Source organism: Pezoporus wallicus, unplaced genomic scaffold (assembly GCF_028554395.1).
Source record: "Pezoporus wallicus isolate ANWC-B61680 ecotype Strahan unplaced genomic scaffold, APGP_CSIRO_Pwel_v1 contig_8705, whole genome shotgun sequence".
In the NCBI taxonomy this organism is placed as follows: Eukaryota; Metazoa; Chordata; class Aves; order Psittaciformes; family Psittacidae; genus Pezoporus; species Pezoporus wallicus.
In genome coordinates, this window is record NW_026638439.1 from 169,643 (window position 1) to 193,017 (window position 23,375).

General features: G+C 45.6%; 1 protein-coding gene across 3 annotated transcripts in view; it reads left to right on the top strand.

Moving 5' to 3' along the window:
* Window positions 1-23,375, top strand: part of CALN1 (calneuron 1) — a 133,067-nt gene that overhangs the window by 71,278 nt on the left and 38,414 nt on the right. For all 3 annotated transcript variants that reach the window (XM_057410689.1, XM_057410690.1, XM_057410691.1), the window contains 2 exons: window positions 2,848-2,991; window positions 14,504-14,616. In XM_057410689.1, the coding sequence (XP_057266672.1) occupies window positions 2,848-2,991; window positions 14,504-14,616 (257 nt within the window). The remainder of the gene's footprint in view (window positions 1-2,847; window positions 2,992-14,503; window positions 14,617-23,375) is intronic.

Here is a 23,375-nt window from a genome sequence, read left to right on the forward strand (position 1 = left end):
AGATTTCCTCCATGGACCACATCCGCTCCCAGTTCTCAGCCAGAAGCATCAGTTGCCATGGCGACTTCTTTGGGAAAGCCATATGGGGAAAGTGCTGATGTATTTTTAGCTTTGGGTAATGAAATTGAACAGCTGGAAATAAAGGTGAGGGCCAGCCAGGCTGCTACAGGTTCCTGGACCTCTATTTGGGGCCGGCACTTTGGCAGCACTGGTGGGGAGATCTGGTGGTGCTGTGCTTGGGAAGGATGCTCAGTCCTATGTCTCACGCTATGGGTGCTGTGCAGGACAGCACCTGTGAGTATGTGAGAGGAGAAAGAATCACTATAAAGAAAAGATGATAAGGAGGTGGTGTTACATGTAAAGATAAAGAGGAGGCACTGACTGAGGTCATAGCTCCTTCGTGTACAGTGTGTTCAACCTATAAATAGCTCTTCAAATATACCTCTGCACAAGTGGTATTTATAGAGTGATGAGTGAATGCCAGCTCCATTTGATGTCAGGAGTCGATTTGTGAAAGATGTCTCAGGCTTGGTCAAAAGTCCAGGTTTCTGAGAGCTGTGGAACAGAGCTGGACCCCAAATGTGTGGGGTTTTCACCTCTGGTTGAGGCTCAAAGGTTGCAGTGCTGTTAAATGCACCTTCTGAAATCAGTGTATCTGGAGAAGATATTCACTGGCGTTCAGATATCCTACAGCATTGCCCCTGTACAGACGTAATTTATTCGTGCAATTTGCATCAGTCTAACTTGCATGCAAACTTCTCTGAAGATAGACTCCTATTTTATTTTCTAAAACACTTCCTCAGCTCCCTGCAATATATTTGGTTCTTTCGTTTTCAGCTGTCAAAATTTTATTTTAAAATTAATTGATTTTGATGTAATATTTACTGCACTTTAGCTTTCAGCACAGCATATGAAAATAGATTTCACTACAGCTGGCAGTGTCTAATGGGATTCGTTTCTACTCCAAAGGCTCTTTGCATTATGTGCTGATACTTCCAGCCGAGCTTGCTTTCAACAGTCTCCCCATACCAGCAAGCTTACACCAGCTTGGGCTGGCAGGGAGACAAGGTGAAGTGTTTTAAGCTTGAAGAAGCTACAGTTGATGCATCCCTAAACCCAAAGTGTTGGTATTATAGATCTGGCCTGATATTCATTGAAATTAATAGGATCTTCCCCTTTTGCATCAGTGGGCACTTTGACTGGATTAAAAATTGATCATATCTCATTATGATAACCACATCTGTGGTGAAGATTTAGCAGTAGGTTGCGGAGGTGCCCTGGCCCTGGCCCATCACCAGGGTATTACACACAGCAGAAAGCAGCGTGTGGAAATTGGAGCAGAATTTGCTAAGGCACTGGTGTTGTCAAGGGAGGTGGCGAACTTTGATGTGAGGTGATTTAGAAACAGCTTTTGAATTGTAAAGCTCTAAATAACTTGTTAGAAAGACATCACTGAACCCATTTCTTGGTGGATTATTATGGTTCCAGCTTTTTCCTGTAGCCCCACTGCAGGGGGGCTGGTTCCTCTGTGGTATGTAGGGAGCAGAGGGAGGTGACATGCTTCTGGTCCATGGCAAGATTGCGAATATTTTCTTGTCTGAGGCTTAATGCCTGAAGTACCTAGGACTGGCCAAACTTTTTCCATCCAGTCTGTTTCCTGACACAGAATAGAGCTTTTGGTTTTTAATTCCCCTCTCCCCCCAGAATAAAAAATCCCCGCTGTGTTTTCCCTCCCAATTCTCCAATGAAATGTTTTCACATGAAAATTAAACTCCTTTGAGCAAAGCTGCAGTGGGTCCCAGCATGCTGGTTTCTCATATATCCTCATTCCCAAAAGAGGTAAGATAAAGCATCCTGTGTTTTCCTCTCCGCAGCATGGGGCAAAGGCTGTTAAACCAAATGTAAGAAATCAGCACCTCTTTCTCTCCCCACCTCCAACTGAATCCTTCAAGTAAACAGGGTTGTAACAAACTGAAATGTTAAGGTTCTCAGTCTGGCGTTTGCAACAGCCAGGTCTGGGAGGTTTGGTGGTGGGGCTTCAAGAGAGGTCTGTGAGGAGCAGGAAATGTGTCTATTACAGGCTGGAGGGGGGAAAAGACAAGTCAGATGTTAGAAGCTGAGCCAGGCTGAGGAAGAATGATGGGAGCGATTCCTTTGATGCCATCAGCATTTTTATTGATCTGAGGCTGTTTATTGCTGCAAAACTAGAGAAAGGCTGTGAAAAGGAGAGATGTCAATTGCCTGGGTATTGTTTAAAAGATACACCTTCACATTCATTGGACAAGGGAGAGCATGTGCATCCAGGCTTCGGCTGCAGGGTTCCAACCCTGCGAAGGAGGCAGTCAGCACACAGCTATCCCTGTGCACATAGTTTTGTTGGAGAAAGTTAGAGCTTGATCTGCCCATGTGACATAAAGTAAATCTGCCCTGCAGATACGCTGAGGGGCTGGGAGAAGAGCTGCTGGAGAAACGCCTGGGGCTGGGTTTGCTGTGCAGCCATATGCGGGGAGACTTAACTGTGGATGAGGATGGGGTACAGTCCAAGGCAGATGCTGCAGAGAGGAATGGAGTTCAATATGTAATGAATAAATAATGTCACAACAGAAAATAGGTATTGTAAATGTGGATGCTCTTGTGTATATCCATCTCCATACAGAGGTGTGCATGCGTGACTGCATACACACAAGTGTATATGTATCATGATGATGCTGCCTTGAAATGATCAAATAGGCATCATTAACATTAGAAAAGGCACTGTATGCTGCTTCTGTGTCCCATGTGTCCAGATGCACTGATCAGGGGATCCTCCACCTTATGAACTCATCTTTTCTTTGTTCTTCTTTACAGAAATCCGTGAAGCTTTCCGGGTGCTGGACAGGGATGGGAATGGCTTTATATCCAAGCAGGAGCTGGGCATGGCAATGCGTTCCTTGGGATACATGCCCAGTGAGGTGGAGCTGGCGATTATCATGCAGCGCCTTGACATGGATGGTGAGTCCTCACTGTTGATCTCTGTTACTGGTGGAGGGCAGCCATTCCAGGTGCATTGCAGCCTATGGTTTGGGCTCAGATCATTTATCATCACCAAGAAAGGTCTGAATAGAGAGCTGTGAAACTTTGCCTTTTATCACAGCAAGGAAAGGGCAGATGATAGTGAGCCATCAACCTCCTGTAGACAAACCTCAGGCAACTCACGAAAGGGAGATGGAGCATCTTTTATTTGACCAGCTGATACAGCTGGGTGAAGACAGCAGCTTTTGCAAGGCTGTTGCAGCTTTTCTCTGCACCCCTGGGCAGCATCTGGCCCAGTGATGCATTCTCTGAGATGATCTGAGCACCCAACAGAGAAGTTCTGCTCTATCCCATGGCCTCACCACTCTTTGCAAGTAAAAAATGCTGTGGATGGGAGGCTGTGCTGTGTTGTAATGAAGTGTTGATGGCTTTAGAAGGAGAAGTTTAGAAGGGTGGAATAATTCTGAGCAAAGTCCTGCTGTGAGAACTCGTCAAACGATTGCTAAGAGGTAATAAAAGAAACAGAACCCACCATTAACAGGAAGAGAAAAATGCAGCATCAGGATGCTGGAGCCAGGGAGGACTTGTTAACTGCTGCAAAGCTACAATCAAAGCTGATCACAATGAACGGGCTGTCTTTAAAATGTCCTTGGTCAGAGCAGGAAGGATGCATGAAGTGTACAGGGAAGCTGGGATGCAGATCCAACCTTCTCCCACCCCTCTGCAAGCAGCTACAACAGGGTGGAAACACTGTGCAAAGTTAGATGAAATCAAACTGGAGCGCTGGACGCAGTCCTGGTCTGAAGGGGGATGCTTAGCAAGTCCATGCGATGCCAGCATCCTTGGGGAGACTGCTGAGAGCAGAGATCATGGGAGATGGTGACAGCGGGAGTGAATCTCTCCTACCTCCCTGGGATATCCAAGTCAAATGCCCTCACAAGATGCACAGTACGACTATATTCATCAGCCCAGGGGGAGCAGAACAGAGGCTGTCACCCTGCTCGAGGGTGTTCAGCATCTCCCCTAGACAGGCAGACAAAGTAAAGCAAAACCTGGTGGATGCAGAAGATCAGTTGTTGAAATGATCTCACTCCTAAAAGAAAAGATCGGGGCCGGGGGGAAATCCATCATTTGAAAAAGCACTTTCTCCAAAAATTATTGTTTGCACCTTGTTACGTTCTGCCTTTCCGAGCAGACCAGATGATTTTGCTTTAGGTTTGTAAAGGCCAGCCTCAGCATGGTGCCAATTCATGGGGTCTTTTACTGAAACACTGTGCTTTTTTGGAAAAAGAGTGCTGTGGAATTGGCTTCCAGTTTTGATTCATCTCCAGTTATTCCCTGACTCTCAGTCTCACAGACTTGAGACTTTGGCACTGTTTCGTATACAGTCCTAGTGTGCAGGGACCTGTAATCGGAGAGAGGGAGTTAAAATGTAGAGTAATGGGCTGCAGATGGAAGGTGTTAGATTCCTGTTTGAGACTTTTCAGCAAGCTAGATGTGTTTTCTGCAGAGACGGGAGGCGATCCTCCATCTCTTCCAGCTCAGCAGTTCCAACAGTTCCAAAGACACAGTCTGGTTGCACTGGGTGTTTTTATTGCTCTTACATCTCAGCTGCCTGTTGTTGCAGTATTTTGAGCAGAGGGTTTGGGGGCATGACACAAGTCTGTGCTATGTGAAGGTCAAATGGGCCATACATCAAAAAGAGACAAGGTAATGGGAAATTCCTTAGGCACTGAGCAAATAGGGGAATATTATGTGGAAGATTTACCTTGCCTGCAAATTGAATTAATGCTCTATGGCTTGAATTGTTATTATATGGCTTATGGCTACTTTTCTCTGATGGATTGTCTTCTTTTTTTTTTTCTTTTCTTTTTTTCCTGGGATTTAACTTGAAATATGCAGTGAGAACCAACAATAGCTTCCTTCTTCTTTTCCTACTGTGTGTAAGCATCATTCAGTAGCAGGACTTAAACCCAGTGAGCTCCCAGGGATGCCAGTCATGCACTGCACCCCCAGGAGCATCCTCACATTCCTTGCCCCGTACCCCTGCTGAGGGTTGCTGAATTTTTCCAAGGCTTTGGCTCAGCATCAGGTGGAAGGGCAGCTTGGCTGGATGAAAGGTCACGTTCAAGTAGGAGTCCCCTGTGGCCAGGAGAGAGAGGAGGGAGGCAGTAATCCTGTGCGTCTCCCGGCACCTGACATGAATTACGATGTGGCGGCAGGTAGTGCAGCCAGACTCTGTCCCTCCGCGGAAGGCTGCTGCCAGTGTCTGCTAATAATGAGGTAATACAATTGGCAGGGGTTTCTATTTAATCTGAACCAGCCTGAGCAGACCTAGTGCAAACATACAGTTTTCATCAGAAATTACCTTGGGAGTGCATTCTCATTGCAGGATGGCAAAGTCTCTGTATCTGCCATGGCTTATTTAACAGATGGGCTTCAAATAATGAGCAACCAGAGTTGGTCTGAATTTGTTTTTCATTGTAAACCCCATTTTCCATGGGGATACATAGGGAGGCTCAGCTCTGTCTAGGTCAGGATTAGGTCTTTTGTGTGTTTGAGCAGGATTGCTAGGTTGGACAAAGAACATTTTAAGAGGAGCATATGCACTGTATGTTGGAGTGGGTTTGTGGCTGAGCATAAGCTGATATGACAGGAGTGTTTCACACCTGTATGTCACCTTCTGCCACAGAGGATCTCATTGAACTCAGTGAATAATGCAGCGATCAATTCCAGAGATGCCCAAGGACAGTTGCTTCTGGGGCTGTAGTGTGCTGCTGTTCAGTAACACATAGTGAGCCTCCAAATCAGAGCAGAAATGAAGGTGCATTTCATAATTCATTGCATTTGAATATAAAATGTAGTTGGTTAGAAAATGCTGCTTGAACTTAAGTGAAAATGGCAATTGCACATCCTGGATTTTGCCCAGCAACTCTTTATGGGTGTCTTATCGCTTTTAATGCCTCCATGTGTTACCACCAGCCTTCCTTCACAGATGACATGACAGCAGCCCTGGCATTGACAGAGTGGGAATGGGTGCAGTGAGGGGGTTTGCCCTCACAGAATGTGACAGGGTAACGCTGAGGATGTTCAAGAGCTTCCAAATGTCCTCTGGGGCTCAGAATGGCAGGAGGGGACTCCTGCCTGTTGGGATTGCTAGGAGGCAGGTAGTCCTATGCCCTGAAACCCATGGCACATGGAGAGTTGTGGGTTACTTCTCTGCTGGGCTGTGGTGCTGTGGCACGGCAAAGCTGCTGCAGGGCTGGGGAAGAGATAGAAGTTTAGCTAAGAAACAGTACAAAGGGACTTTAGGATGTCTTGGGGCTGACAAAACAGAGCAAAATGTATTTTCCTGCATACAGGCAGATGCAAGCTCACCGCAAATCCTGTCCTGAGAAGCATCAAAACCCAGCTTCTCTTACCCAGGGGCAGCTGTCCAATGCTCCCAAGATGCTGACTACAAGGTTGTCCATTGACCTGCTTTTTTACCCCAAAAGCTGAGGCAAGTTTGGGCCACTGGGACAGGAGATATTTGGTTCCTGTGATAGGGTAAGGGATGAATAGTGGGAATTAGTGGTGGCACATGTGAAGCCCTCAGCCTTGGCTGAGGACAGTCCACAGCCCTGCAAGGGACCACACTCCAAGGTACATTCTGTCCCGTTCAGCTTCTCTGAATGCACTTATTTCCAGGGAATACCTAACTCTTGCCAGTCCTCACTGAAGGAAGTAGAGCATCAGAGGCTGAAGTATCCACTGCACTTCCTACTGCCTTCTCCACCTTTCCTTCTTTGCTGTTCTGCAAGGTCTGCTTCACCCAAGTGAAAAGGAAAGCAGCAGCTGCAGGGGATATATTATAGTTGGCATAAAAAAAATGTATCAGGGAGAAAAATGGGAATCTACTTGGAATATTTCAAAGTCACAAGATGAGTCTTATAAATCATCAAACTCATCGTTTTATGAACTACTGGAAGGTGTTACAGCATTGCTGTGATGGGAGAGATGAAAGTACCCAAACAGAAGGGAAAGAGATTTGATTTTCTGTGCAAAAATGCCTCTTTTGGGGAAGGGAGGCGAGGAGTTGTGGCTCCATCATATATTGGAGCATGAAATTCACACGAGGCCAGAGCTTTGCTTACATCTTTGATAAAAATGGTTCATGATGGTATTGCAGCAGAAGGTTGTTTAGTATAGCTGGGCATCTCTCCAGTCTGCTGTACTTATAAGGACTGACTGTTTGCTTTTGATCTGAATGTAGAGGCCAAATCTCACCTTAGTTTATACCCTTGATTTGCTTTACTCTAAGACATAAATTATTGCATGAATGTAAATATCGCAGACTATGAGAGATGCCTACAGTTCTGTCTGCAATCTGGAGAGTGACCTGAAGTGTTCTGCCAGAATGTGGAAAGTAAAATATTTCATATATTTATGTGCTGGAAAAGAAATTATTTGTAAATTCTTCCAATTGGCAGTAATGCTAATAAAAATGCAGAGAAATGGCACATTAAATGTGTTGCCTTATCTGGGATGCCTGCTCTTTAAGCAGACTTTTGCGATAAAATAGATGAATGTGTGACTTGAGTGTCAAACTGTTTCATTACAACATAAGACACTTTTATCTGAGGAATAAAATAAGCACTCAGTGTACTAATTAGAGGAGCAGCTGGTTTTCGGTATCCTGGAAAAATGACTTCAGGCTAACACCAGAGGAAAGAAACCTCCAGTGTGTCAAATTGTTTATTATAGTATAAATAGGAAATACTTTGATCAAGCAAAAGACGAGCTGGTTTCATCAGTGTACAAGTGAGCTACCTGTTACCTTTTATCACATTATGTGACGTGTCAGCAGTAGTAGATAAATCCAGCTATGACATCCTTGTGAGTAATAAAAGACAGGGGCAAGAAATCCCAATTTAAAATGGTGCATATTCCCAAGCTCCTCCCAAGGGCTCTTTGTAGAGCAGGGGGGTGAAGATGGGAAAAAAATAAGCCAAAATCCCCACCCCAAAACCACAAACAGTAAAAAAAATCCCAAGCACAAACAGGCTGGGTGGAGAATGGGTTGAGAGCAGCCTGAGGAGAAGGACTTGGGGTGCGGGGTGAGGAGAAGCTCTCTATGACCCGGTTTCAGTGTGCGCTTGAGCCCAGAACCCCCCCGTGTGCTGGGCTGCACCCCCAGAACGTGAGCAGCAGCTCACGAAGGGGATTCTCTGCCTCTGCTGTGGTCTGGGGAGACCCCCCTGCAGTCCTGATCCAGCTCTGGGGCAACAGCACAAGAGGGACGCGGAGCTGTTGGAGCGAGGCCAGAGGAGGTCCAGTGCTGGAGCGAGTCCAATGGAGATGGCAAACAGAAGTGCCAAGCTTTCCCCTGGGGCCTGCAGAAGGCGAGTTCCTTGCTCTTAGATGTTGCATTGCCCAATATTTGCTTCTGTCCATAAGATCAGCTTGAGCTGCTCTGTGTGGGACAATGGTAACATCACAGGCTGAAAACATGTTCTCCTTTTTTGTCTCTCCCTCTTCTTATTTTTGTTTTAGTTTTTGTTTGGGTGGTTTGTGTTTTTTTGTCTTTGTTTGGGTTTTTTTGGTGTGTTTCGTTTGGTTTTGTGTTTGGTTTGGTTTGTTTTTTTTTCTACTTTACTACCTGGACAACTCCTTGTGTTTCAACATTTCAACATGAAGCTATGTAAACCAGCCCAGGCTGCTGAAGGTAGACCAGAAACTGCTTCTGTGTTTAAAATGCAAAGTTAATAGGAAAAGCATAGACAAGTTATTGCAGACTTTGTGTTTGTCCTCAAGAGCCTCTGATTTTCATATGAGAGAGATGATCTAGCAACATTTAAACGTGACTGTCCTTTAAAGTGTGCTGCTGAGCTGAGAAATTTGGTTGGCGAGATGGATTTGATGAGACTTGTCTATATTTATAGAGACCACATTCTTTGTGTCTGCTTTTATTTGTAAAATGGGGATTATCATATTATGTATTCCTGCTGCAAAGAATGAAGAGTAATTATTGCTACTGGTGAAGCTAGTCAGCTTTGCAGTTCAGTATTAAGAAGAGGTTCATAAGTAGTAGCAAATTCTGTCTTTGATCCAGTGCATGGATGGCTGAGAAGGGAAGGTGATGCTCAGTGCCTCAGTTTCCCCACTGCAGAACAGCTGTGTCATCATTGTATGGAGCTTTGTCTCCTCATTTCAACCAGTTTCATGGATGTCTATAACTAAAAGTGTTTTAAAAGTAGAAAGTTTTATGAAAGACTTTCCCTAGCTGTCGTTGAAGTTACAGATTGAGGCTGTAATTAGGCAGAAATTCTCTGGGTTGTGCTGGGGAAAGGTTCAGGCTGGTGATGGGGTTGTTCTCCTCTGACCTTAAAATCTCTGAAGCTGAGATACTTGTCTGGAAATATCCTGTGGCTGGAGCTTTTTTGTGCACATCCTCTGCATCATTTTAAGACACAGCAGCAGCAACAGTCTTCACCAGACTGTATTATTACTGCACAGGTTACTTTATGGGCACAATGACACAGACTGGGACAGAGAATCACTGCAGCTAGCTATTAAGAGAATAAAAATAAACAGGAGTGTTGTATGCGCCTGGGACCCAAGCTGCAAAAGACTAGCTCATTAACTTTAAATATATCACCTAGCTGCACTCTGGAGGTCAAACTCGAAGGAAAAAAAGGGAGAATACTTATCAGTCTCCATGCAGCAGATCCCCATCTCTGTTTAAATGTGTGCCTCATTTCAATGCCATTACAAGAAACTTTTAAGGAGGAGGAAGAACCCCATTGTCCTGAGACTGGCCACAGAAAAGCCTTATTTATGAAGCAGTCAGGCCAGATTAAACAGGCTCCCAGTTTAAGGCACAAGGCTCTGAAACCCAGGTGTAAGTCTCTGTTGTGCCCTTGTATATAGGTGATGCAATCCATGCGTGTTTTTCCCCCTCTTTCTTTCCCTCTCTTGATCTGTCTTTCTCCAGCCCAATGAATATTTAATTTGCGCTCCAAGGGAGCCACTCCAATGGGAGATGTTTGGACAGACAGAGGTCGACTGAGGGCTGGGGATCGGGGCTCTCTCAAGGGGATGGAGGATGAGATGTGTTCATGCCACTGCTCCTCTGAGCATTTAATTATTCCTTCAAAGCAGAAGAGCTCTGGCAGGAGCCAGGCAAGAGCCCACGCACAGGCTGCTGCTACCTGGGACGTGGGGATTTGCCTTCCCACCTCTGCTTAATCCCTCTCTCCTCTTCCAGGTCTGGTATGATTTGGGGGTGGTCTGCTGCACTCTTCCTGCCTGGCACATCCAACATGGGCAAGCCACTGCTGATGGTAAACCCTGCTGGATTGGGACAGTTGTGTTCTTCCTTATGAGGATGCTGATCCTTCTCTGTGAGGGTGCTGAGGTCCTGGCACAGGGTGCCCAGAGAAGCTGTGGCTGCCCCATCCCTGGCAGTGTTCAAGGCCAGGTTGGACAGGGCTTGGAGCAAGCTGCTCTAGTGTAAGGTGTCCCTGCCCGTGGCAGGGGGCTGGGACTGCATAAGCTTCAAGGTCCCTCCCAACTCAACCCATTCTATGATTCTATGATCCTATGATTCCATGATTCAGCACCCTCTTTCTGTGATAGAGCAATTAGTCAGGCTCACACAATTGCTCCTGTGGCCATTGACAGTGCATCTATTTGCTATTCCTTTTTATTATCACATATGCCTGCTTTTTGTCATAACTGAGACAGTGTCTTGCAGGGAGCAAACCTTTGTGGGTATCAGAAGCACTTAGTACCCAGAGGATGCTAATGGACTAGTAATGATAAGCAGACCTGATTTGTCTCTGATGATGTGGCCAGCAATGTTCTGAGTCATAGTTTTAGTCATTCAAGGTTCAGCCACATGATTGCTAACCCCCTTCTGACTCTTTGACATTAATGCTGGGATTAAGATTAAGAGGAAACATTATGGTAGAGAAAAATGTTAGGGCATAACTGTTAGTAAATAAATAGATGTTCTAGTTGGTTAAGGGAGTTAAGAGGTTTAGGGGTTAGTGATACAGCTCAGCTCCACTGTTTTGCTAAGGTCACCCACACAAGCAGTAACTGTCCCTTGGCTAATGAGTTGTTACTCAGGGATGGGGTGGCATCTGGACTACATCCTGCCCAGAACCCCTCTGGTCCTTGCCCACCATGTCCCCTAACAGTCTTCTCCTGCCCCAGCTCTCCCGCATTACCATCCCTTGAGGTTTCCCTGCCTTCTGAGTTTGTAAATAAGTTACTGAATGTGTGAGTACCTTCATCAGTGACTACAGCATGGCTCTGGTTTATAAACCATGCTTGTATTTGTAGCTAATGGGAGCAGGGAGAAGAAAATAGCTGCAACTATCATTGGAGGGAGCACAGTCCCCACATCCTGGCCATAGTATTTCTCCTGCTTGTGCCCCATCTGTCCTCGAGGTTGTTTTCCTTTAGTGTGATGAGTTTATGCTGAAGTAGTTGCAGACAGATGGTGGGGAAGGATGTGAACACCACACACATAAATTGGCCAGAGGGGACAGTGAGAGACTGGGGCTTTGTGATCGCTGCTGACAGCTGTGTTGTTCAGGGCTTGCTGGACGGCTCACGGAAAGGAGCAAGGGAAGGTGAGAGCAGTGTAGACAGCACTCATGCTCCAGCCTGGCCTTTACTCTCCTTTTTCCCACCCCTTAACCCAACTAAAAGTTCATTTCTGAATAAGTTGCACATCACTCGCTCTGGATATCAACTACATTGAGGCAAGGAGCACATCTGGAGGCACAGCAAAGCCGAACGTGGGGTTCTGCGCGGTGTTTGATTTGCCTCCAATGCAGATTCTCAAGCAGATGCTTGATGTGTGCATCACACATCAGCTTGTAGCACACTGTGTGTGTGACTATGGCAAGGAGGAGGAGGAAGGCATCTTTTGACTGTGCCCCACACAAATTTCAAGCTGAGTGGTCTCAGCATCCGGTGGGTAGCCTGGATGCTTATAGATCCTGCAGGCAGTGTGGGTATTGGACATTACCTGGTTATGCCATGGCTGTGGAGAGCAACCCCCTGCATTTTCACCTTGCAACCATGCAGAGTTGTGCTGGGTGTGTCTTGGAGCCTACGTGTTGTTTTTAATAATTTTTCTCTCCTGGCTTTTAAATACTGTAAATGGAATTTGCAGCCAAAATTCTGAGTTCTCTTTCTTGGTATTAGGATGCTGCAGTCTCCTGAGATCCTGACGCCAGGAAGCTTTGTTTTCTGCAACTAAAAACAAATGTTAAAGGGATATTTCTACCAGGCAAAATGTTTTGGGGTCTGGTTTCCTTGCTAGTTAACAGTTTTAATTGAAAAAGCAGTCAATAAATGGATAATGCATTTTATAATGGCATCTTTCTTCTGAGGTTGTGGAAAATGCTATAATTAAGCTGATAATTAAACCCTGTGCAGTTAGTTATGATCCTTGGCAAAGGCACAGGGAAGCCATGAGCAAGGGTTTGTCCAAAGTCTTGTTCTGAGTCAGACACAGAGCCCAAGAGTCCTGGCACCTGCTTTCTCCTGAGTCATGTGTAGGACTAAGTCCTGACTCTCCTCTGTGGATGAAATGACATTGCAGAAAATGCGAATTGAATAACTCAGTGTCTTGGGGTCACATATGGATCGACAAAATATATGCAGGGGCAGGTACTAGAATTCTTTAAAATGCAGATTGTTTTCTTGCTAATCTGTCTAATTTCTTTAACCTGATTTGCATGATAGTGTATGGGTTTGTTGCTGCCTTTCCTTTGATGTATTGCAATGTAAATCACCCCAAATCCACTGTCACCTTGCATTACCTTCCCCAACATGATCCAACCTGCTGTGACTGATACAGTCCGACTTGATGCCATAAACTGATGCCTCCCGTGGGGAAGCAGAAGGAACACATTTTCTCATAGCCCGTAAACGTTTTAAAGAATGGCTTTCCAAGTGGTGGATGTCCACCCCTTTCATTGTCTGTATAAAGAAATGAGCTCCATCCTGCAAAAGCTCAACCCACTCCAGCCCCACAGAACTCTTCAGTGTGGGCTGAGTCCTGAAAGTGTGAGCAACTTTAGCAGTTGGATGGGCTCCTCCTGCACGTTACAGGATCAAAGCTATTATGAATCCCTGCTGGGTTTCCTTTCAAAGCCCCCGCCAGGGGCTCACCCCCAGGATATTCACTCTTGTCTTCAAGAAATTACAGGCAGAGCCTAGTAAATAGAGATCAGTATTCTGGCAAGTGTTTTGACTCTGCTTATTTTTTCACACTGTGTTTCTGCAAAGATAAGGACATGCAGAGAGTTTAATCAGTGCATACGCTCAGACCAAGCATATGAAATACAATAAGAAGGACAGATAGGAGCAGCATGCAGTGCACGTGGTGAAGCTATCATGCAGGGCGGCTGCAGGTACTGCAGTCAATAGTGACATTTTCATAGTAGTCCTTGCATTGATCTGCTTTAGCCTGATGGCTTTAGGCACTTCTTTTACCCCTAATAATTTAGCAACAGAAACTACATGGAGAGGTGGATGCAGTCAGTTCCAGATGAATTTGAGCAAAAGACAATTTGAAAGTCTTACAGTTGCTGATTCCGCTCCCAGACAATATAGCCACCCATATCAATCGGCCTAATAATATGTAGGACGATACATCTATGGACTGATAGACAAAGGAGAGATACAGACATTGAACTACCCTGCTCAGAGGAGCAGGAATTTTTAAGAGCCTTCAACAGGCATGATTTTCCCTTCTTCTTTTTTTTTTTTTTTTGCCATTTTCAGTAAGCATCGCAGAAGTTCTCTGAGGGGAAAGTAACATTTGACACAAGGCTCAGATATACTTCAAACAGCCACGTGCCTCATTTACAAAATATACAATATACTGCAGGGGCTTGGGGCTGCATAGGCTCAGTTCATTAACAGCAGGAGCAGTCTCCTCTTCCTGCTAATGGTGCTGAAGCTGTGTCTACACTGCCTGCTCTACATGCTGAGTGCACAGGGCTTCTAAGAGACAGATGCTGATGGAAAGCTGAAATGAAATGCCTTCTGGATTAGTCTGGTTCTTCCCTCTGTGTGTGCTCCCTTGCTCTAAAGAGCGGGGTTGGCCCTGTAAAAGCTTTGCAGAGACCTGTCTGTCTGGCAGTTCTGTAGAAAGGAAGAGCCTTGGCCATGCTAATGGCTGCTGTCCTCCTGCCAAGAATGGGTTTTCTGAGAAGTGACTTGCCTACAAGCTCCAGCGCTGAGGAATGATCTGTTGTTCATCATCTCTGTTTGGGTCCTGTCTTCAGGTCTGGATATACCACAAGAGGGGCCATTCATTGGGATATCAATGAATCTGGGTCTGTAGGCGCCATGAAGTTGTTTATGAGGTGCCATAGTGCATGTGTGGGTCCATGATGTGCATCAGATCCAGAGCAGCATGTTGGGCAATGGCACTAAGTGGTACTTCAGTGAAAACATTGATCTTTTTCTTTCATTCCAGGGGATGGCCAGGTTGATTTTGATGAATTTATGACTATTCTGGGACCTAAGCTGGTGTCATCGGAAGGCAGAGATGGCTTTCTGGGAAATACAATAGACAGCATATTCTGGCAGGTAAGTGATTATTTTTAAATGCAATTTCAGCCAACTATCAATAGTTTCCAGAATTGATCTGTTGAGAAGCATGAGATGTTTTGCTGAGCGTGAACGGTTGTGTAAAGGCTACTGGGGTCTATCTCACAATATGCTCTGCAAGACCACTCTGGGTTCCAGTGCAAGTTTTACCCATGATGTTACCCTGAGGTGGTTTGGTCCTGCTGTCTTCAGGCATCAGAGGGGAGGCAGGTCTAGCAGTGGGAGCTGCCTTATGTCTGTTGCACAGTGTGATTTTAAATAGCATTAAACCTTCCTGGAAAAGCAGGGACAGTCCAGGCTCTTATGGTAGGGAATAAAAACCTCCCAGAACACAGTGCTGCATGGTTCTTGCCAATGGATTAGATATGTGGCTTCCTGTGAGATCACTGCTCATTTCACTGATCATCCAACAGCCTCTGCTTGCTAATAAACTTTAGCTGTTACCAAGTTTATGTAAGTCAGAAGAGTGAAACCTGGATGTAAGCGTTTCTGTCTCCTTTTACTACCCTCCACCACTGTCCAGACTGAATTGGGTGGAGTTTTGTAAAAGTCTTTTAAAAACTTGTTCCTGGCCTCCTGACGTGATAGAAATTGAAATCCTGGTCTGGATTCTAGCATTAGGTTGTCAGAGCAAGAGTTTGGCATTGATGAAGCTGCAGTGATTTGTAACATATCTGTGTGGACATGAGAGCTAAACATACACCATGAGGGGCAGGAACGTGGTAGTCATGAATGTTTCATTGCCTTCATTGCACCTTGCAAGCCTCATCCCAGCACGTGAGCAATGGGGAGAAGAGGAAGCACCATCACTGTCCCACTGAGCCATTGGTGCTTTCCAGACCCCCCGGTGGAACTGGCCTTGCTGGAGCTATTTAAGAAGCAGAAATACCCACTGGGAAGATCATATTCACAGGCTGAATTCTCTGATAGAGAAGCAGACAAGTCTGGAGCCCTCCCTAAAATTCAGCTCACAGGTTAACTTGCCACCATTTAGTGACCCTTCAGCCTTTGTAAATGCCTGTGGTGGCTTTGCTCAGAGGAAGCAAGGCAGGGAGGATGTGTGCTCTGGTTTTAGAGCAGCAGGATGCTGGGTCTGAGCTTTCATCATGCTCTTTCATGTGGTGGGGACAATGGCCCTTGTGCCCCTAAGGCTGCAGTGGGATGAGTGAAAAGAGGGCAGAGGCTTCAGGAAAGCAGCCTCATGATGGGAAGAGACAGCCCTGGGGGTTATCTGCAGGCAGCAAAGCTTTGGCTGAACTGAACAAGTGCTCCAGGGCCTCAGGAAAAATGTTTATGGTCTTTTACTTGTAAGGGTAAAAATACAACTCTTTACATAGCACTTTCCTGGATTTCAAAGCCCTTGAAGAGAAGATTTAATCTCAGATTTCAGTTCTCCTGGGGTAGGAGAGCTCATGAAGAATACAATAATTTTGCTGCTTATTCCCAAAGAAAAAGCAAGAAAAACCTCACATATGGAAGTGTCATTCAGGAAACAGGTTCCCTCCTTTGCCCATTCCTACCTGGCTTTACTGAAGCCATCTGCAGGGCCATAAGTCACCTTGTCCTTAAGCAAAGCATTTATGCATCTGCATTATCTCCAGTGGGATTATGTCTGCATTGAAACAAAGCCCTTTTTGGAACCGGAGCTTGGCTGTGTTTCCATATCCCTTTGACATGCAATTTTCACATTTGTTGGATGGGAATGGCAGGGCGAGGGGTGAGTCTGAGCTGCTGATAGAGCACTTCACCCCTGCAGCCATCCCCAGGGAATGATTTTAAGGATGGGGTAGTGCCACAAGCCTGTGGATGTGACCCGTGCTAGGTGACAAGGACAGTGAGGGTGGGATAAGAAGAGACTCTGGTGTCAGCTGGCTGGGCAATGCTACCATGAAACCTCACCCCAACGCTACAGGCAGCAAAAGGCATCTTGAAGAGGCTCTTATACCAGTGCCAAGGGGAGAGGGAATCCATGTTGGCATCCAGAAAGTTCCCTCTTCCATCCAAACAGCTTCTCTTCAAATGTCACTGTTTTGTCTCTTGGGGTATTTGTGCGGAGGGTCCAGCTTTTACGATACTGTGGCACTTTGTGCAGATTCTGTTCCAAGCGTGCCCTAATAACACTTTAAATAATGCAGTGACAGAGTTAAATAATAAGCAAGAGCAGAAGGAGGGTGGAATTCAAAGGAACAAGTGAGGGCCTGGAGATGCATTTGCAGATGAAGCTGTGAGTTGGTGGGGTACAGGAAGGCAGTTCTAGATGACAAAAGCTGCAGAAGGAAAGGATCTTACAACAGCAGTGGGGCTGCAGTAGATGGGGAAGGGGTAGAAACAGAAGAATAGAGAAGAAAGAGAGGGATAAAGTATGGAAGAGTCAGGCTTGGAATAATAGAGAAAGGGTACACCAGTCCTATCATACGTGTGGCCTAAAGAGCAGTGGTCAGCCTGAGAAAAGCAGGATTCAGCTGAGACCTGAGCATTGGTAGGGAGTGGAGATGTGGAGGGTCTCTCAGATGTATTTTCCCTCCTTGATTTCCCATGTGGCCTTTAAATTGGGTCATATGTGTGTGTGTTTCTTTCTCAGGTAGCAGCAGCGATCAGTTCTGCTCCAGTTAGAATGGCCCTCTGTGGTCTCTCAGCCGGGTTGGGAAGTATTTAAGAGGAGGGAAAAATCATCCTGCAAATACTATTTTAAGCCAAGTCAATATAGACCATCAATATCAGGAGAGCTGAGGAAACATGGACTCTGTTCCATCTCACAGAGTCTCTTTCCCAAGTGGGATGCAGCACACACCAAGCAGTTTTGTGGAGAACACCCCTGGATGCCTCTTGCTCTATTTCCAAATGGTTTTATCATCCTCCTGCCAAACGCATGCAAGTGGAAGTAACATGTACCTGTGCACAGATATCTTTAAATGTCTTAAATGTTTAAGAGAGTCTTAAGCTGTCTTGAATATTTTTTCTTAAATCACAGCTGCCTGGTAAGCATTAGCCAGTCCTCAGTGTACAGGAGAATTGTCAGGAGTAGTTTGAAGGCTGGCAGCACCCAATGAGACCCCATTGTGTCTGGTTTGGGGCAGACATGCCATGATATGCTTTCAGCAATGATTCAAGCATCCCCTTTGACTGCTTCCAAAGGGTCTGCGTTTATTATATAGGTGAGATTTTGGGAGTATCTATTGAACCCTCTTTTGGAAACCAGTGGGAAGAGGCCTGTGCAGGGGTGCTGGACCTACCAGATCCCTCACAGGGTTTCTTCCCACTTCCATCTCCATCATTTTCCCTCTGTACTTCTTAAAGAGTGGCCACCCATCACTCTCTTCCTCTTCCTGCCTTCTCCGAGTTGCTCCTGCTTGTGCTCACACTTACTGTTCTCAAGCTGGTCTTCTCCAGTGTGTCCATCAATGGTTTTGCAATGATGCAGTAGCTGTTTCATGGTCATGGAGATGCCACTTGATCAATTTTAAGGCATGAGAATTTGTTTTTCCAGACCTCAGGGAACAGGAGTCTGATTCCAGTTAAGCGATGAGAGCTGTGCTTTGTATAAGTGAGTTTTGATGCATTTCCAACACATGGCATTCAGGACTGGAGAGCAATTTAGATCAAGAGCATTACAGAAAAGACAAACATTGCTACTGGTAAATATTAGCTCCTTTTTTTGGCGAACAGGCTTCAAATCTGTCCACTGTGTCCTGCTATTCTGAGCCAGTGAGAGGGATGAAAAGAGAGGAGAAACTGGGATTTCATATTCATTTACAGTTTTTGCCCAGATTGTTTCTAACTGCAGAGACCTTCAGGCACAAGTGTTAAATTGTTGGCAGAGGATGTGTTGTAGAGGATCTCCAGACCCTGGGGGTAAGCAACAGAAGAAATAATAATCTTGGCTTATAGGCTTTTAATTAAAATAAACCACTCTGTCTTGGCTAAAATGCTTTCTGAAGTCAGAACAAGTTTGAATGGTGAAACAACAGCATCTGCATCGGCTGCAGGATAAATTCTGTGCCTAGCAACACTGATGAGATTATTTGGAAAAGTCAATACTTTGCGTGATGATCATTTGAGAAGCAAAACGTTGCCTGTTTTTATTGGTTTTCCTTTTCTTTTTGCTGTCTGCACACGGAAGCTGCACAGAACACCATTTCAGCCTATGTGTTGCTTGTGCAAGGGTATCTGGAAGCTTTGTCCTGCACAAGGGGGTGGCATTGAGTCATCTACTCGGACATGGTGCCCATTCATCACATCAGGTATCATCTGGTGTAATTCATTGGTGTTCAGCAGCAGGCTGGTTGGTTTGGGATAAATAAGGCTGCTTTGCAGGTGTGGGAAGACTAGAATACCAATGCAGTGCTTCGGGCTGGGGAGATGCTGCTCATGGAGCTCATTTTTCACTATAGAGATGTCTATGGTTTTTTGGGGGGGAAAGACATAGGACTGGGGAGGCAGGTCCTGCAAACAAAGCAGGTCAGCAGCTGCTCATGTGTTCTGTGCTTCGAAAAGCCTTTTCCCCTCTCCAGTTTCCCGTATACCTTTAGCTAAGGGAAGGAGTACACTGGTTTTATGATCTTTGGTGGATGAGTGGGTATAGCTAAAGCTAGATCCTGTCACACCCCTGTGCAAGGAAGGAGGGATAGCCAAGGAGAGGCCAGAGACAGCAGAATCCCCAGTGCTCCTCATCCAGCAGGCTCAGCAGCATGCACCAAACAGTGTTTTGCTCCCTGGATGCAGGAAAATGGAGCAAGGACCACATCCACGTGCATGGTATTGCATCTGGTACTGTCTGGGAAGGGGGCTTAGGGAGGTGAAGGCGGCTCGGAGCGGGGTGTGAGCACAGGAGAGCAGAGGGACATGGCTGGGATGGAACACAGGGTTTCATGTTCCCAGCATGGCTGCTGATGCTACAGTGATTTGCTGTGCAAAACTGCCCATCCGTAATCAGTTGCCACTACAAATGCAACAGCGTCCCGGGGGAGAGATCTGGGCTTTCTTGATCTGGTCAATCAATTAGTGGTTTAATAGAGTGAAATGAAGGAGAAAATGTCTAGGAACCTCAGTGGCACAGGGCAGAGTATGGAGAAGCTGTGTTGGGTGATGGTGTAGGAGGGAAGGCAGGGGACAAGGAGCCGTGTCGAGCTGCACTGCCTTTAGTAGCGCCTGGCTTGTTGCTAAGATGATTTTGCTTAGACAGGGATTTTTCTTTATGAAGTCCAGTAGATAAACCTAATGCAATTTCTCCCAGTATGTGAGTTTTCTCTTATCCCTGCAGAGGAGCTAATGTGATGATGGCAAATTAGCCTTGCTGGAGCTGCAAAGAAAGCATTTGAGTCTCTGTGTGCAATTTCACATGGTAACAGATCCAACTCTCCCCCACCACTGCAGACCATGGCATTGCTGACATAACAGCTTGCCTCTCATGGAAGGGCTGGCCAGGCCAGCCACTTCTAGGTTGAAATTCAAGGGGTCTGCTTTAAACATCAGCCTCAGATGCATCATGCTTCAAAAGTGCCAATACTTCTTCATGATGCTTCAAAAATGCCAATATTTCTTCATTTGGTATAAAAGAAGTCTGGAAAAGTGGCTCAGATGGAGGCATGTGCACTAGGGACATCTGAATGCCATCTGATGAGTCCCAACAAGGGTTTCAAGTGCCTTTTTGATTTATGTGCTGAAAGCCATCTCTGACAGTGCTGAGGCTATTATTAGTAGAAGGAGAACAATTCTGGTTGCCTTATTAAATCTTCTTTTGTTGACAAAGACATTTTCATGTTGCACTCAATGGTGGTTGTTGCAACACGGTGAAATCCTTGCAGGTGACTTCTCTTTGTTTGTAGTCTGCACATCCAGCACTGAAGTCCTATCATAGCTGCTAGTGTAGATGTGAACATTGGAGAGGTTCATGGCCTAGATCATGGTTGTAAGGCTGTCCTTGGGCGGTGAGACATCCCTGTAACCCGTATTCAAGTGTATGAACTTGCCAGCAGGCAGGAGTGAGCAATACTGTTTGGGTGCCCTTACTGTTACCTATTTCTATGGAGGGACCTCTTTTTCACCAGCACACATTTTCCCGTGTAACAAAATCAGTTTTCTCAAGACATCAGGAATAATTTTATAGCTCAAACCTGGAGACGGTGGAAATAGCAAAGTTTTGAAAGTGGTTGTGAACCAAAGCACTAAGAGCAGGAGAAAAGCAAGGCTTCATTGTTGAACTGTGTTTTTTAGCTTCAAATGGCTTACTTATACATTTAGCCTTCAGAAATGCACTAGAGCTTTTGTTCAAAGCCTATTTAAAGCAGGCAGTTTATATCAAGAGGCATCCTGCCTGCTGGGTGGCAGTGTGTGGCTGTCCTGGCAGGTGGTGATTTGGCTTTGTGCACACTCAGAGCACTCATGTACATATGCTTCATCTAGCTCTTATGGTACAGAGGTTATTTTTTTCTTTATCAGCTTATATATAAACTCAGTCAGCAGCTCTGTGTGTCACGGGGGGGCTTTTTGCCCCTGTCTGATGAGTGAAATAGGAACTGCTCTGTGGTTTTCTCAGTGATTTGCTTAGAGAGATAAGGAGCACTGCACAGGAAAGGTCAAAGTGTCTGATTATCATCTGATGTGTGCATGGGTACTTGAAACATGGGTGAGGAAGAGAGTTTATTGCTTTTTGGGGGCTCCTTGCTGAGAGGGGTCAGTCTCCCCAGCACCTCTGAGTAGCAGAGCACATCTCTGGTACTGATTTCATTGGGGTAGGTGTTTTTGTCTTTGAATGCACATTGATGCTTTTGAAAGGCACCATCAGGTGGTGGAGTGGAGGTGGCAGGTTTCATGCAGGGGTGTTTCAAGGGCAAGAGTTCTGGCTTCAAATCCCTTATCACCTGCTCTCCCAACATTGGGAAGGAGTTTTTTCCAGAGCTGAGGCTCCACCAGTTCTTAAATACTAGACCAGCACCAGGTCTCAGGATCTGTTCCTCTCTGCACAGAGAAAAGGGCATGTAAGGATCCACCATTTGTTTGTCAAGAGAGGACACTATTTGAATCCCCAGTTTGAGATGGAAATTAGCTGTTGCCCTGCCTCAAGCCCTGGGCTTCAGTGGTGTAAAAGCATTGTGGAAGTTTCACTAAGGTTTTAAAGAGAAGAATAAGAGGAGAAAACCAGGAGAAAAAACACTCCATCACTCATAAACACACAGAGAAAAAGCTAAGGTGTTGGCAACTGTTTGCAACAAATGTGTTTAGAAAGAAAAAGCAACTTTTTGTGTGAAAGAAAAGCTAAAAATAAAAATTACTCTTTCGGGTAAAAAAGAAAAAAAGAAAAGAAAAACCAGAAAAGAAAGCAAATGGAGAGCTGCAAAGAAACACCAGGCACCCATACAGAGGTTTTCCCTTGGTTATCAGAGTGGACGTGCTTCCCTGTCCATGAGGATGGAGACGCCCTGGCCATGCAGCAGACACAGCCAGCTCCATCCTGCGCCTACCCTCCACCTAAGGATGGGGGAAGATGGGGACATGGCTGTCTAACAGGCACAAGTGGCCCTGAGACCCCATTTTCTTCCATTCTCCTTTGCTGACCTCTCTGTTGGCAGGAGTAGGAGCAGGGTCTGGGCCACAGACCTCCTGCCCCTTCCCTGGCATATGCACAGGCTTTTGCCTTGGTTTCTCCAAGAACTAATGCTATAAGTGCTGCCAACAGATCTGCTGCACTTTGGTTTAGGTTTGTTTTACTGTTTGAATTTAATGGCCTGATGGGTGATGTGCAGGCACTGACAACATGTGAACATCACCTCTTGTGGTGGCAAACAGTGCCACCGCGTTGGCTGAGCCTGACAGGATCTGGTAGCTCCTTCCCCACGGTCTGACTCTATTAATACAATTTCCCATGAGAGGCATAATGTAGTTTTACCAAGTGGGTAGAAACGTACTGATCTTCAGGAGAAATTACTTAAGGTCTGTCTTCAAACAAATTTACTACTTCATTAAGAAAATGTTTCTTCATTTGTGTGTTTTCTGCACCATCATTTGACTACCTTGGAGGTTTGGTTATATTTCTGTGCTGAAGAAAGCAATCTTACACTCTGAGGTCCATGCAGTCTCTAGAGCTGGGAGTCCTGATGTAGTCTGTAGTGTCACAGAGAAATTCTTTTTATTTGTATTCTTACCATTGAGTAACACTCAACACTATGAAGTGATAATTAAAATAAATAATGTGCAACCCAGTGCCTTTGTTCACAGTCAAGGAAGTGGACCGGGGTGCAGATGCCTATGGCAGCAGTCCAGGGAAACCTGAGCAAGCTGTGGAAGTGGTCAATGTATGTGCAAGCTTACATTGTGCGAGCACAATGTATGTGCAAGCCTGTTGGAAAGCCTTCAAAACATATTTTGATAAGCAGATGTGGTGTGTAAGGGAAAGGTCTCTGTTCAGTTTGAGTCAGGTTAATGCTGGAGTTCCCTCCAGAGATGTACTTGTCCAACTTTCCTGCTCTGAGCAGGGACACAAACATCAAGAGGTAACCCATCAAAGTCCACAGTGGAGTTCATGGAAGTGCCCTATTTTTGGAGCAGAGCGTAGGAGTTACCTTCCCCTGGAGGAAAGATGGGGGGGAAAGCAATCATATGGAAATGCTTTGCATGTTTTTAATCTCTTTCTAATCTTGCCAAGTGTGTTAGTTTAGATGTTTTTCCCCCGGAGGCTGGTTTGCTCAGGGGATTATTAGTACAAGACGTTGCTGTCAATCCATCAGCTCCCCCCGCACGCA